The sequence below is a fragment of the Grampus griseus genome, assembly GCF_964374135.1.
Source record: "Grampus griseus genome assembly, chromosome: 1".
Lineage (NCBI taxonomy): Eukaryota > Metazoa > Chordata > Mammalia > Artiodactyla > Delphinidae > Grampus > Grampus griseus.
In genome coordinates this window covers 144,578,576-144,594,604 of record NC_139017.1, presented here as the reverse complement: position 1 = coordinate 144,594,604, position 16,029 = coordinate 144,578,576, and the positions used below count along the sequence as shown (strand labels likewise).

General features: G+C 37.4%; 1 protein-coding gene across 1 annotated transcript in view; it reads right to left on the bottom strand.

The window, feature by feature from the left end:
* Positions 1–14,869, bottom strand: part of STIL (STIL centriolar assembly protein) — a 54,087-nt gene extending 39,218 nt beyond the window's left edge. The window contains exons 1-9 of the mRNA XM_082680898.1: positions 14,760–14,869; positions 12,591–12,677; positions 9,122–9,229; positions 6,617–6,729; positions 6,110–6,297; positions 5,116–5,158; positions 4,911–4,974; positions 2,281–2,364; positions 659–745 (exon numbers count right to left, since the gene is read on the bottom strand). Of these exons, the coding sequence (XP_082537024.1) occupies positions 659–745; positions 2,281–2,364; positions 4,911–4,974; positions 5,116–5,158; positions 6,110–6,297; positions 6,617–6,729; positions 9,122–9,229; positions 12,591–12,634 (731 nt within the window). The 5' untranslated portion in view covers positions 12,635–12,677; positions 14,760–14,869. The remainder of the gene's footprint in view (positions 1–658; positions 746–2,280; positions 2,365–4,910; positions 4,975–5,115; positions 5,159–6,109; positions 6,298–6,616; positions 6,730–9,121; positions 9,230–12,590; positions 12,678–14,759) is intronic.
* Positions 14,870–16,029: the final 1,160 nt, after the last annotated feature.

The following is a 16,029-nucleotide window of genomic DNA, read 5'->3' as shown; positions in this document are numbered from 1 at the left end:
TGATTTAGTGCCATGTACTTATACTGCCTTTTCATTAAAGTTTTTTTTAAAAAGTGTATTATAGCCACCAAAGCAGACAGAAACAGATTCTGGAATTTTCATTTAATAGATGAAGAAAGTAAGAGGCAAATAATGGCAACATGTACAAAATAACAAAATTAAATGAGGAGTTGAGGTTAGAAATAAAGTTTCCCTATTAGTTCCAATGCTTGTGCTTTAGTTCCAAGAACATTAAACTTCATCCCAAGTGTTTCTTAAGGTACTATCAGCAGCACAGGGTAACAATAAAACACTTGAAACAAATTCAAACTCATTTTCAGTCACTTCCATGAAAATTAATCTTTTTTATAAAATAGGATGCTAGAGTAGATGATCCCTAGGGGTTTTTTTCCACTCATAAAAAGTATGTCTTTTGTGTTACAGTACTGTCATTAGGCAAGTGAATTCCTTCACATTTCCAAGTATAGCACAATGTCACCCTTTTTTGTCTGGTTTTATTCCCATTTAATATAATGTTTGACTTCCTTAGTGTGCCTGTTCTTCTGGTTTCTAAGTATTATAAAAGGTTAAGGCATTGCATGAACTTTAAATAACACCAGTAAAACATGAATGGAGGTGAAGATCAAAATAAAACCCTACAGAAAAAAATATCACTTACCTTTCTTGAATAGAAGAACTGAACATATATCGCAAGCAGCAAGCCCACACCTGAGGACTATAGATATGTATAATTCCAGACAGCCAGCTAAAACAAAAAATAGAAATTAAAAACTATAGTCATTTTACAAATTAGTACTTAACATCCTTTAGATTATGCTCTTCTCAAGGTAATGTGGCAGAAATTCTTGGCATTCATCAGGAACAGATAAAAGGGCTCATAAATAAGAAATCTATGAACATTAAACCATGCTGATAATTAAGAGGGAGACTATAGATATACATATAACCATAGACAGATTCAGAGACAGAGCACTACTTTCTGTCCTCTTCCACTGAAATGATGGTAAAACTGTGGGAAAGAAAATGGTTAACAATAGAGGTGAAAGCAGAAATCAATTAGAATCAATTAGCCTGCACTAGAAAGAATAGGCTGAATTAGGGGAGAAAGAAGTTAGCAGCCTAAAACCATAGAGTTATTGAGAGGATTTAAGTCTATAATTATACAGGTAGGCTGAAAAACGGAAAACGCTTTAAAAAAAATTTTTTTTTTTATTATTTTCTTAAGTATTTATTTATTTATTTTGGCTGCACTGGCTCTTAGTTGCAGCATGCAAACTCTTAGTTGTGGCATGCATGCAGAATCTAGCTTCCCGACCAGGGATTGAACCCCGTCCCCTGCATTGGGAGCACGGGGTCTTACTCACTGGACCGCCAGGGAAGTCTCAGAAAACTCTTAATAGATATTCACTTAGCAGCAATAACACACAGCCACTACCAGGACCAGAGCAAAAAGACTGTAAGGAGATTTCGTGGTCCACAGAACATTTCTGTACTCTCATTTTTTGTCTGCATATACCATTCCCACATATGGGTTCCCTTCCCAGTCAGTCCTCTCTTCTATTATCTATACACTTAAAGGTCCAGCTCAAGTTTGCCTTCTCTAAGAAAATGTCCCCTATCATCTCTCTTGCAAACAGTAATAGTGCTCACTGTCTAAATTGTTTATTTCATAGTAAATCATACACTTTCTTATTATTTATCTTTCTATGTGGGAATATTTGAATATTTTATCGCCTCACCTTTAATTATTAATTCCTTGAGGAGCTTTAAATCCCAACACAGTATGAAACATAATACTATTTATAGGGTAAGCACTCATTAAATACTGAATTAGTATAAATTTCTGACTGAATAATCTATCTAAATGTCATTAACCACCAACTCGAAAAGAGATCTCCATAAACACTAAAGAGAATTTCTGCAAAATTGCCTGGCAGTGAATTTTAAACAGTGTTATCCTGAGTCCTGAGTTCTTCAAGATGCCTTAAGGACAGGGGTAGTGAATAAGGTTAAAGAAACAGGGCTCTAAGGCTTCAACTTCAACCAGAAGAATTCAGTTTTGTTTTATATACTGGAATTCTTCCTAAGATTGGACAAAAATCTTATTTTAACTGATTCAGCTGTTAAAATAAGAAAGCTTAAGCATCATTAGCATTTATGGTTTTATAAGGTGATCCAAGTATTAATACATATTCATAGTACAAATGATTCACATGCTTATAATATACATTTGAATACATACATGGCTGAAAAGGTTTTCGTAAGTAATGCAATACTTACATTCCCACTAATGGGAGAGAATAAATCTTGGGATCAGTTTCCAGCAAAAGTAACAATTTGCGTGTCTCATCCATGGTAAGATATCTAAACAGAAGACATTCATGTAAAAACAATTGGAAATATGCACTTTTACCTAAAAGAGATAATCTGAGTGCTGAAGAAGTATATTTTAGGCAGAGGAGAGGATTCAAATGAATAATTTCTTTTACATACACATGCACACAAAGAAAACAGTTCAAAGTGTAGAAAAATATTCTACTAATTATGAGGATGACATGGAAGAGATTTAATATCTTAAAATTTCTATGTATTAAAATGGTCACTGAAGATTACATACCTTTTGAAAAAGTTTGCTCTAAAAAGTATCAACTTTTTTAAATCAAAAGTATTAAAATCAAGGCTAACAAGTGCAGAACCAAATAGGTTTCCCTGGGAGAAATGAATTTCCTGTTGCTGGAAGTATTCAAGCATGCAGGTGACTTGACAAGATTGCAACAGATGTGACTTCTCACTGAAGGAGGTTGAATTAGGTGAGGGATATTCAATCTTCCATGTACTATATTCCTCCAACCGCTATCAAAGAATTTTGCAACCATCATGATAGAACCCCAAAGCTCACTTTTCCCTAAAAGGACATTATACTACATTTATACTTTGTTAATATAATATACTTATTACTGACAATAAGTTTTAAGAATTTGATAAGTACAGTACAACTGTCAAGAGTTTACTGTTATGGCTTTAAAACACAAAAGTAAAAACAATGCCATTTGTGATATAAAGTCTTAATAGTATCACTGAGGATACATTTTATTGCTATAATAACCCTAAAACACAAAGATGATGAATTTATCAAGCCATGTGACAATATGATTAAGCCTGAGTTGGCACGAGATTTATGTATCAACAATGACCCTTACACCTGCTTTGAGAGCTCTTCTGCCTTGACAACCTGATAAACCAGCTTAGGCTTTCCATGATTTTCCCAGGCAATTTGGACACACCTTCCTGCTTTCCCTGCACTATATATAAAACCCTATTACGTTTATCCACATTGTGTTTACATGATAATATACTTAGTGGACAGTAAGTACGGTTTTTTTATATATTTAATGCCAGTGTATAAAACAATACTATTCCACAATGGATCCTAATAAATATTAGGGTAAACAAGTGAATGTGGTCAAAGAAAAAGGCAAACGTCATAAATTAAATAATTCTAGGTAGAAAGGGGCAAGAGGAATAGGTGATTAGGTAGAATACTGAACATCCTGGGTTACTACTGGCATGCCAAGGGGTCACAAAGGAATAATTCAAAGAAAGGTAAATTCATGCTTCACTAGATGGACTCAGGTACTAAGGAAAATAAATTAATTTTTTGGTTAATTTTAACACAAATTTCTATGTACCAATTGAGAAGTATTTTATTACTCCAAGAGAATTAAATGTTCAATTTAATTCAAACACTTTTTAATCACTATCACCTTTGACCATTCCATGATTTTGGAATATAGCAACGCTTTTTCTTTTGTGCCACCCCAACCAGAAAGGTGCTCTGATCAGCATGTGGGAACTTTCTTGCTGTTCCAGGGACACTCTGAAAAGAAAATCCTTTTTCTTATCCTCTTTTGAAGAGGCATATTTGGTAGACAAGACTTGAAGTTGAGTTTACTTTGCCAAACATTTCGAGCTCTAGAGACCTAACAGGAACTAGGGTGGAGTCAGTGGGAAAGGAAGCCAGAAGTGAACTGCTTAGACTTTAAAGCAGTTGGTGCTTACATTGTCTGATGTAGCTCAGTAGACAATGGATAAAGAAAGTGGATGAGGATTCAGGGAAGCAGCCCTGCTGAGGATCAGAAAGCAAGCAATTTGGCTTACATTTCCTAAGAAACTAAGAGTGTTAATAGGAAGCTAGAGAGGATGCTGCTTCAGCTATGTGAGGAAACTCCACCCTCAAGTGGTTGACAATTTGGTAAGCAAGAGTATCATACATTATAATTTAATAATCTCCTTTATCTGCAGTGCTCATTATTCACAATTAAAACTGCATATTATAGGACTTCCCTGGTGGTGCAGTGGTTGAGAATCTGCCCGCCAATGCAAGGGACACGGGTTCGAGCTTTGGCCCAGGAAGATCCCACATGCCGCGGAGCAACTAAGCCCGTGCACCACACTACTGAGCCTGAGCTCTAGAGCCTGCAAGCCACAACTACTGAGCCCACGTGCCACAAATACTGAAGGCTGTGTGCCTGGAGCCCGTGCTCCGCAACGAGAAGCCACGACAATGAGAAGCCCGCGTACCGCAACGAAGAGTAGCCCCCGCTCACCGCAACTAGAGAAAGCCCGTGCACAGCAATGAAGACCCAACACAGCCAATAAATAAATAAATTAATTATTTTAAAACCTCTGCATATTATAAATAATTCTCCAGCCTCCATTAGGCTCATTATCAGAAAACTATATTCAGCAAAAATTAACAATTTTTTCACCTTCCTTGGTTGTTTATCTAGCTGCCACAGATCTCAGGCATGTAAACTGACCAAACAATTATTTCACATTATGTGAATAACATGAAAATATACTAATGTGACAAATATTTAAAATTTTGGATGAATAGGTCTTTTACTTACCCATATTTATAGGTACCTTGAACTTGAGAAATATTCAGATTACTGCCCAAGTTTCTTGCCAGAGCTGTTGGAATAATGGGGATGGGCTTCACAGGTGTGCATTTAAAGGTATTTGCTAGAGTTACTGCTGCCCAATCCAAGTCAAAATCCACAGTGTCCAAACTCTCCCTGGAAGTGATATGAGCTCTTAGGGAAAGCAGTTTACCACAATCCAAGGAATCTTTGCTACACACATGATGCTGCAGAGCCTGAGGAATCAATATTATACAATTATTTTAAAGCTTTGAAATTTGTCCTTATCTCTGAAGGTTTTGTTTCATATATCTTATATTAATAAAATTAAACAATTTCTGATTTGCAACATTTCAATTCTCTTATTTCTTCCATGTGACCAAAAGGTTATATGAATAATTATGTTAAAGCAAAAAAGATTTATATACCAAGCTCCATCATATATTTCCAACCTATATGTCCCAGCAGCATTTTAAACTCTTACTGGAGAATGTCGCTTTCAATAAATATTTATTACGTGGGTAAAAATGGACATAAATTAACTTTGACTCAGTCTCAGAGAATCTAAGGTCCATTCCTCTCCGATTCTTTTCTATTACTCCAAATTGTCAAGTTAGTTCTTCCTCTGTAGTTGCTCATGCAGACTGTGCCCTTTCTGGTCTCACTGCCACCACTCTGCTATAGGCTAATACACCCCCCTCTAATACACACCTGACTACTGCAATGGCCTACCTATTCTGACTTCAGTCAGCCCTCCCTATCACATTAACCATCCCTGATTTAACAGTATTTCCTCTTTTCAGAAATTTTCAATGAAAAACATGGCCCATTAGATAAAGTTCAAATTCCGTAGCCTGGCAGACAAGGCTCTCTATGATCTAAACAAACTAATACTCAAGTCTGACTGCCCACAAATCCAGCAAAACTCTCCACCCTCAATGTTACCCTGAGTACATGTTGCACTTTGCTATCTTGGTCATGTTGCTTCCTCTTCTGGAATGCTACCCATATTACCTACCTAGGATTTCTGTCCTCAGAAACCATATCTAATTGCATTTTAGGTCAACATCATTTAGTCAGAAATTAAATGAATACCTATTAAATATGGGTTTATTAAAATATAACACAGTACACATAGTTTGATTCTTGTGTTGGATAAGAAATAATCACATATCAACAAATCTCACCTTAAAAGCTGAATTGAAGTCATCTGCATTGTGCACTATTATTTCTCTTGAACAAAGTCCTTGAGTATGAATTGTGCATGGGATCACAAAGTCCCCAGGAAGAGAAGCAGTAGGGGTTCTTTCTAAGCATTCAGGTACCTCTCGACCAGGATCAAAACGATCTATTGTCAATGTCACACTTTCTTCATCTGAAGAACAAAAATAGCAGTTATTATATGGCACGCCAATTATGAAATGTGAAATTAACCAAGCAAGCCTAGATTACAGGAAAGTATTTTGTTCATACTAAGAGTACATTAAACTTTCATTAAAAAAAAATGACTTACATATATATTTATCCACCTGACCAAACTGTAAAGTCTATGATGAGTAGTGTCAACTTTTACTCATCTTCATAACGTTGGTATACAGTAAAGAAAATTAGCCAAAGTACATTACAGTAATTGACTGAAACAGTAAACATAAAATCTATTATACTCATAAAAATAATTTTTCAAAGTATATTACCTTCATCTACTGTGAGAGAACCAAGTAAAAAGCATGGCAAGTTTTCTTTATTCTGCTTAGCATGACGACAAGCAAGTCGGATGGTCTTTTCAGTTACCACAAGCTTTGGATTTCTGAAAAATAACAAATGTCTTTTACGAATGTGGTGGATCTGACAGCCTAAAAAACCTTCCTGCCATGAAATGTTGCCTAAGATATAATACACATCTTTTAAAATGTACAGAAAGATCACTGTTGGGAAATCCTAGGGTCAAAGGCAGCAGGTAAGGAGGGCTACCTGGAAAGCAGAATTGCAATAAGCAGACACTGAAGTTATAGTTGTTCTCCAGGCATTCATAAAATTCTTAATTTTATGAATTTTAGGATCAAGAACCTATGAGCCCTCCTGTTTTTGTAAACAAAGTTTGATTGAAATAGTCACATCCATTTGTTTACATATGATCTACGGACTTCAGATACTAGCATTACTGAATACAGAATATAAATACAATTCACATGTTTAAAGAAATATAAAAAGGACTCTAGAATATGAGTAAGGAACAAGATACTATGAAAAAAGACAAGACAAATTTATTATTCTATAAACTGTGTGTATATATTATAAATAATCTTTCACATATATAGCATACTCCCACATTTAAAAACCTAAATGAGGGCTTCCCTGATGGCGCAGTGGTTGAGAATCTGCCTGCCAATGCAGGGGACACAGGTTCAAGCCCTGGTCTGGGAAGATCCCACATGCCACGGAGCAGCTGGGCCCGTGAGCCACAACTACTGAGCCTGCGCGTCTGGAGCCTGTGCTCCACAACAAGAGATGCCGTGACAGTGAGAGGCCCACGCACCGCGATGAAGAGTGGCCCCCGCTCGCCGCAAGGAGATAAAGCCCTCACACAGAAACGAAGACCCAACACACCCAAAAATAAAAATAAACCCAACCAAATATTTTTTAAAAATCAAATTAAGGTATATGTTCTAAACTACCCCAGGAAAAAAAAAAAAACCTAAATGAACAGATTAGATGGCAACTAAGCACAGCTAAAGAGAAAATTAGAAGAGCTGAAGAGCAAAAGAAATTACTCAAAATGAAGTAGAGAAAGATGGCAATAGAAAATATAGGTTAACAGACATGTAGAAAATGAACAAGTCTGACAAATATTTAAACTTCCACAAGACACTCTCTGTTTTTGTCAATGATACCACCCTTCTCTGAGAACTTAAATACTTTTTTTTTTTTTTAAATTTATTTTTGGCTGTATTGGGTCCTCGTTGCTGCATGCGGGCTTGCCTCTAGCTGTGGTGAGTAGGGGCTACTCTTCGTTGAGGAGCACGGGCTTCTCGTTGCGGTGGCTTCTCTTGTTGTGGAGCACGGCCTCTAGGCATGCAGGCTCAGTAGTTGTGGCAAGAAGTCTCAGTAGTTGTGGCTCGCAGGCTCTAGAGCGCAGGCTCAGTAGTTGTGGCGCATGGGCATAGTTGCTCCGTGGCATGTGGGATCTTCCTGTACCAGGGCTTGAACCTGTGTCCCCTGCATTGGTAGGCGGATTCTTAACCACTGCACCATGAGGGAGGCCCTTAAATACTTTTTGACTTGTAATTTTCCTTTAGTTCCTCTATTCAGTTGATCATCAAATGCTACACATTTCTTCAAAACACCTTGTTTCATTCTTTCCTCTTGGTCTCAACACTGCTACACTGCTCTAAACCCTTATAAGAGCTAGCATTTATTGACTACCTCCTATGTCCAGGTACTGTGCCAACTGCTGCTTTACAGCCTGTCTCATTTAATCCTTACAAAAGTACTATGAAACAAGTGTCATATCCCCATTTTATAAATAAGGAAACTGATCCTTGGCTACTTTACTGAGGTCACTTAAATAAGAAAGGGTAAAATCAGGATTTGACCCTCCAGGAAGTCTGACTCCAGTTACACCACCTTAAACCACTACAGAATAAATCTACGTTCCTTGGATTACAGAAAACCATCTTGCATTAGGCTGACTCTAGGGTCTCCCCACTATGATCCATCCTTCTTAGAACTCTGCTTTTAGCAAGTAACTTTCTTAAATATAAAATCTCAGTGGATCTCTATTTTCTATTACTTGAAGACTAAGCTTCTATGTCTTTCTTTCACAATCCTGGCCATAACCAAAATATTTTATGTTCCTTCTAATATGGTCTATTCAACTCAAAATCAATCTTCTCAGTGTTCTTCAAAGATACCATGTGGAAACATGACGAAAAACTCAGTTTTTATTATATTTTGTCTCTTTTGATTTCCTATAATACTTAGAACTTTAGATTTGCAGAATATTTTAACTGTGAAATTAAGATTACTTCTTAAAAGCACAAGGAACAGATTTAAGAAGCAGCAGAAAGAATACTTTGTATGAGGGGAGCTCCTGAATAGAAAAGTTTAAAAAAAAAATTGGGTCACTGTAATCATTGCCTTACATATTCTTTTGACTCCTGTTTAACCTGGTTTGATTTGGAAAGAGAAACGTTTTATACCTGTGGTAATTGAGACGTAAGTAGATATAATCTCCAATTGGCATTGGGTTCCAAAGTGCACATTTTGATGGAGGAAAATAGAAAGGCATCATCCTGCTTGAAGAAAACCTTAAAAAAAATTTTTTTTTAAATCAAACCACAATGAAAAACAGTAGAAATTTTACAAGAAACAGTTTAACTGTAAATGATAGGGTTTTCAGATTACTTTTAGAACTGAAAAATATTTTTAAAAAGTAAAAAGGAAAGAAAAATCACTTGTAACTCTGCTATCAAGAGAATAAGCACTCAAAATTTAGGTATGACTTCCTGTCCTTTTTATCCTATCCATATATATATTTATATACACGTGAGTCTTTTTAAAAAGAACTGGGAATATCAATTCTATATAATCTTCTTTAAATAACTGAAAAATGAATATAAACCATGTATTTACATTTAAATTTAAAATTAATATCCATCCTTCTGAACTGATTTCTAGATAACACTTAAAAAATCATGAAAAGCACAAAAACTTTTCAGGGTTTTCAAATTTGGTATCTTGGGCCCTATCACATGAGTTTTTTATGTTATTGTTCTGTGTTTTTTGGGGTTTTTTTTGGCAGTGCCACGTGGCATCAGGCACCAGGGATCGAACCTGTGCCCCCTGCAGTGTAAGCGTGGAGTCTCAATCACTGGATGGACAGGGAAGTCCCACACATAAATTTAATTAGTGAAGCATCAAAAGGACATCATTAATAAATCTCCACAAAAATCACGCAAGCAATGTAAAGCAAGATTTCAATGTTAAATCATATAGGATATCATCATCACAGAGTTCTTAATCACATGTAATTAAAGCAAGAAATCTCTGACAGTGAGCTACCTACAAAAGTGCATTTGCATGGTAGTAGATTATGAAATAGTTGAACTGAAAAAATATTTATCATATCATGCACTAAGAATATCTTGTTCTAGATCTTACTTTCATGTTTCATCTGATAAAACTTCTCAACTAAAATATTAGCCCCAGGGCCTTTCCTAATGGTCCAGCGGTTAAGAATCCACCTTCTGATGCAGGGGATGCAGGTTCGATCTCTGGGTTGGGGAACTAAGATCCCCCATGCCTCGGGGCAACTAAGCTCCCGTGCCCTCAACTAATGAGCACTCGGGCCACAACTAGAGAGAAGTCCATGCACTGCAGCGGAGGATCCCGCGTGCCGCAACTAAGACCCAGCACAGCCAAATAAATAAATAAAAAATTTTTTTTAAAAAAAAGAAGTCAATTGCAGTAAAAAATATACATATATTAGCCCATTTACTGATCACCTACTATGTACCAGGCATCCTACTGGCCACTTTACATATACAATATTTCTCACTAAAACTGTTCCAGAAACACTTTATTGTCCACTTTATAGATAACAAACTGTAGCTTTTATAACTTGATACAGCAATTAAGTAGCAGAGCTGGAATTTGAATCTAAGTGTGGCTGATTTCAAAGCTTATACTAGTAGAAACTGAATGATGTAGTGCTTTATCCACCACATTCTTAGCTATTTGCTTTCAAATCTTTGTCTGATTTGAGCTCATAATATCTATAAGGATTTTTAATCTCTCTTTTTTGAAATGAGGGCAGTCTGAAATTAAGAAATTTGTTCAAGGTCACAAAGGTAGTAAGTGACCAACTGTCAAGTTATCTATACCTCTATATCTAATATATTTATTATTTACCAATTGGTGAGAGGCAGTATGATATAAGGGTTAAAAGCAAAGCCTGGAAATCAGCTGCTTAGGTCTGAAACCTGGCTTCAAAATTTGCTGGCTGTGTGACCTTGATCAAGTTATTTAATGTCTCCGTGCCTCAGTTTCCTCAGCTGTTAAAAAGAATAACATCAGTATCTCCTGGTAGAGTTATACTGAATATGAGTCAATTAATGTAAAATGCTTAGAAAAATTCCTGGCTTATTTTAAGTGCTCAATGTTAGCTATTTCTTTCTGCTCTAAGTAGTCCATTGTACCTTTAAAGCCCAACCTACACTACTTCAGGTTTACTTCCTTGCAGTACAGAATAGAAATCACTTCAGGTTTAAATATTGGCTATACCATTTACCAACTATATAACTTTGGGTTAGTTCATCTCTCTATGCTAGTTTCCTCATTTAAAAAAAAAAAGAGGGGGATAATAATAGTACCTACTCCTCATGGGTTTGTTGTGAGGATTAAATAAAAATAATGTATGCAAAGTGCTTAGCACAAGAGCAAGATTTCAATAAATGCCATTATTAGTCTTTTTTCTTAATCTAAGGTATACAGGTAGACTTCAGAGGCAAGAGAGACACAAATGCCCTGAAATTGGGTGCAAAATGTTGCATGTATGTATAAAAGTATTTTTCCTTATAGGGAATGAGATTCATGGCTATCAGATATTCAAAGGGGTCTGTAACCAAAAATAATTCAAAACTGCTGCCCTAAAGCCCACAGATTACTGAAAACCAGAGTTCAATAAATGAATTAAAAAACTAGAGTTGAATATACCAGGAATAATCAGTTTAAATCACACGAGTATATTAACTTCTCTAGAATGTAAGGAATGGATTTGACCCAATAATAAAATTAAAGAGAAGAACAGAGGTTGACAAATTTTCAAAGAATAAGAGGTAGCAACAGGACAGAACAGAAGGGCCAAAATTAAGTAAAAGGAATATGATAGCCTCTTTGGGTCATGCTTCCCATTGTCTTCATCAAGAACATCTGGCACAAAGAAAAATAATACAGAAAATAAAGGTAACTCATGGATGCAATTCTAGTTTAGAAGAAAAAAATTCACACGTCAGCATTAATTGTTCTTCTCTGGGGGAGAAAAGAACAATAAATGATCCAAAGAGCTAAATAACACAAGCCAATTTGCCTGGTCCTCACAGTAATGACAAACTGAGAAAATCAGGAGACAGCTGGCAAGCTCCTCCTTCCTATACCACTTGAGTGGGCAAAGGCTTAGGGACATGTAGGAAACTTGATACATCCAATGTGAAATTTTTCCCATCAAGGAATTAGGGTTTAGAAGAAGGAACTCAACCACTTGCCCATTTGTCTAGGATGTAAATAAATATGTATGTGATCTTTAGCCTCAAAAGTTCAGGTACTATTTCATGAATAAAAAGACCCTCTGTGAAACTAAAATAAGGGAAGGAGGAAATAAGACTAATATTTACTGAATGCCTACTATGTCCCAGATCCTTTAGTTTAGTAATCTTATTTAACCCTTCACAATTATCTTCTGTTAGAGATTACTGTCCCCAATTTACAGATGAGGAAACTGAGGCTTAGAGAAGTTAAATAACTTGAACACGGTCATCCACCTAATAAGAGGTAGAGCTGGGATATGGACCCAGATTTTCCTGGTTCTAAAGATTATTTTTTCCCTTCTATTCCAACCCAAGTTATATGAGCAGCTGTGAAAGAAAACATTTTGTAAAAATATTTCTATACCTGGTATTCATCTGGGTCCCTGTGAGAGGATACGTAGGCTCCATGATAGTTGGTGAATGATTTACTCAATTTCACATGCTCAGGATCCTAAAGAAGTAAAAAGAATATTACTAATGAGTGACAAAAACGAAAAACAAAAGGAAACACGATTTAACCACATATTAAGAAAATAACAGACAAAGTTAGGTTACTTAAGTGAAGTGTCTTCAACCATAATTAATAAGATAAAGTGCCTGTGGATTCTGATCATTTTCATACTTTACAGTATTCAGTATAATTAATGTTAGTATTTATTCTAGGCAGCAAAACCCACCAATATATCTATTCATTAAAGAAAGTACAGATTCTGCCCCAAGATCCTTGTATGAATTTAGTGAGCTGGGTAGGGCAGTCGTAGTTTGGGCATGAGATTTTGACCAAAAGCCTCATAATATTCAGAAAACCACAAAGAAGCAAATAGGAACAATTTGGGCCAGATGTTTATTAGGTCTATAATAAAGTCAATGAATCTTCAATCTTGTGGAGATGGGAGGCAAATGCTGCATATCCACAAACTAACTTGTATCAGTGCCAAGTCAGTGGTGTTTCTTTGGCTCCACATACCTTCTCTGGGTAATCTCATCCACTCTCAATTGTTTCCACACCTATCTGTATATACCAAACTTTTGGCTTCTGCCTCTCTTTTGAGTTTCAAGCCCATATTTCTAATTGCCCACTGGATATCTAAATCTAGATATTATCTAAGCAAAATACAAACCTCAAAGTCCTTTCTTTACAGTTCATTATTTGCTATGTCTTTTTATTAAATCTTAGAGTTAATCTTTAGGCCCTGTACATTCTACTTCAATTCTAGCAAAAATGAATTGTTTAAAGCAAGATAAGGAAGGAGAGAGTTATTCATGCTGGTGCAGAAGTCATTTAGAAGAATTTTTTAGTTAAAGTCAGAAGTTGGAAATATTTACAAGAACAAAATCCTATTGAAAGTGCCCTTGTAAGGTTGATAAAAAGTCCCTCTTAGAGGCATCTGGACGTCACACAGCTTCCAGGCAATGCATGTTTTAAACTCTAAAGTCCTTCTATGCTACTTGGTTGTCATGGATAACAATATTCAGATTGATAGTCGTAACTCTAGGAAGTAATAAAGTGCCGTTTTTCTTCATTAAACAAGAGTCTTAAAACTCCATATTTGTCTGCTCTTCCTTTATGCATTAGGGTAAAAAGATAATGTTGACCTACTTCTCATTATAAAAAAAACACACGAGACAGTTTATTCTGACAGTAACACACAAGCAATTAAAGCTAGTGAAACATAACACATATACCTAGCAAAACATATTCTCCCTGGATAACAGAAAGCATCAAGTCATCCTTACCTCTTCCTTCCTCCCTCTTCCCCGATGTAAATTCTGTCTTTCCATCTCTGCTACCTGAGTTCCTGACTTCATCAGCTCTCACCAGATTTACTGAAATGTCCCCACAGTGCTGCTAGAAGGGTTATTTCTATATAAATCTGATCAAGTTATTCTGCTTGAAGAGTTGATGGCTCTTCTTTATGTACAGAATAAAGGACCTTCAAAATCTGGCCCCATCCTATTATTCCAAACTTAACCCCTATTCACTCCTCCAACAACACAATCAAAGTGAACTACTTGCAGTTCCCGAGTATCTCTGCATGCAGGCTGTCCCCTTTACTTGGAAAGCTCTGGTAAACCCCCAGCATCCTTCACAATCCAATCCGAATGTCAACTCCTCTGTGAAACCATTTCCTAGGCACCATGGTGGTGTTACTACCGCCTGTGTTCACATACACAGCATTTTCACGCTTTGTTGTTTATACATTACTTCCAGTAGACCACGAACTTCAAACGTTAACTGATTCCCTACTATGTAGCTGTCCGAGCACACAGGGCTTTAGTCAAGAAATTTTCACAGTAAAAACTTTAAACGGCACGTTATCGATTCCAAACCACGTTCACACACCTACGTACAAACGATTCCCAAGGAATTCATGGTCCGCTTAATTTGTTTCTCCTACTAGCTTCCCTTCACTTCATTAGTCCAGGCTCCTGGAGGCCTGAACCCACCACTGGGCCCTGAGTGTTGCCCACCCTCCTTCCTCCCGTCCTGCTGCCGCTCCTCAGGGGAACCGAAGCACATATCCCCACTCACCTCAACCTCCGCCGAGTCGAGGTTTGTTTGTTGGGCCGGAACAGAGGTCGGCCCCAAGGAGCGCCTCCGCCGACTCCGCCCCGCCTCTGGGACGTTGAGGTCGCGGGAACCAGGGCGGCAAACAGAAACTCGCGAAACCGAAGTCCGCGCCGCGCCTGTTGACTGGTCAGAAGCCCAACCCGTCAGGGAGCAAGGGCGGTGCCGAAGGTGTCACGCACGGTCGCCGCGACACCCTGGCGCTCCAGCCAATCAGCGCCCCGCACTGGTCCCATACCGACCAATCCCAAGCTTCCGTGGAGAAAGGAGGGCGCCACCCGCCATCCAGGATTAGATTCCGGAGGATTTAAACACTTCAATTTCGTCAACCGTTAAGTTCCGGGGTGGGGCGGACTTTGCGCACGCGCAGTGAAAAGCCCAGCCTGGCGGATGAGAGGATGGCAGAGGAAACCGGAAGTGCTCGTTGCCCTGGTCCTCGCTCGGCGACTAGAAGCGTACCAAATCCCTTGATTGGACAAAAAGAGAGGGGAAGTTAGATTTCTTCCAGTTTCTTTCCTAAGAATCGTCCTTTCCTCTTAATAACATAAAAAAATTTTAGTTCCTTCCTGTTTGAGCAGAAAAGAACGTGACAAATTTATAAGCCATTTATACTTATCTCCACAACGAAAACTGGTATTATGTATGATGTATGATATTGGTATTATATATAGTATTGGTATTATATATATAGCATATGGTATTAGTATTAGTGTGATGATTTATAGTTATCTCCACAAGTATCGTTGGTAACTGAGCCTTCTCCATTATCGTATTTGACTGTCCCAACAGTCAACGTAGGTATTACTATCCCTATTCAACAAGTGATCACACAGCTAGTTATTGCAGAGTCCAGATTCGAAATGTCAAATGTCACTTACGTTTCTCTAGACTTTTGTTAGTTTCTTGAGCAATGTGGGAGTGTCTTGAAGTCTGCGCTGCATTTGTAGGCTGTCTTGTTCTGAATATGCATCCACCCTTTTGACAGAGTGAAAACACCATCCTGAAAAATGTATCAAATGAGCCAAGAAATACATGCTCCATAGAGTGTCATTCTCTGCTTTCCTGGAAAAATTCCTAGAATCTAGGGCACACATTTTAAGAGAAATGCTGGTGAGTTCTTCAGCTCTGGTGTGAGAACAGGAAGAGCCTTAGCCAGTGATGCACGTCTGACAAAGTTGGCTGACCCAGTGGGGAACTCTGGAGCAAATATTGCCCATTGGAGGAGTCCCACATT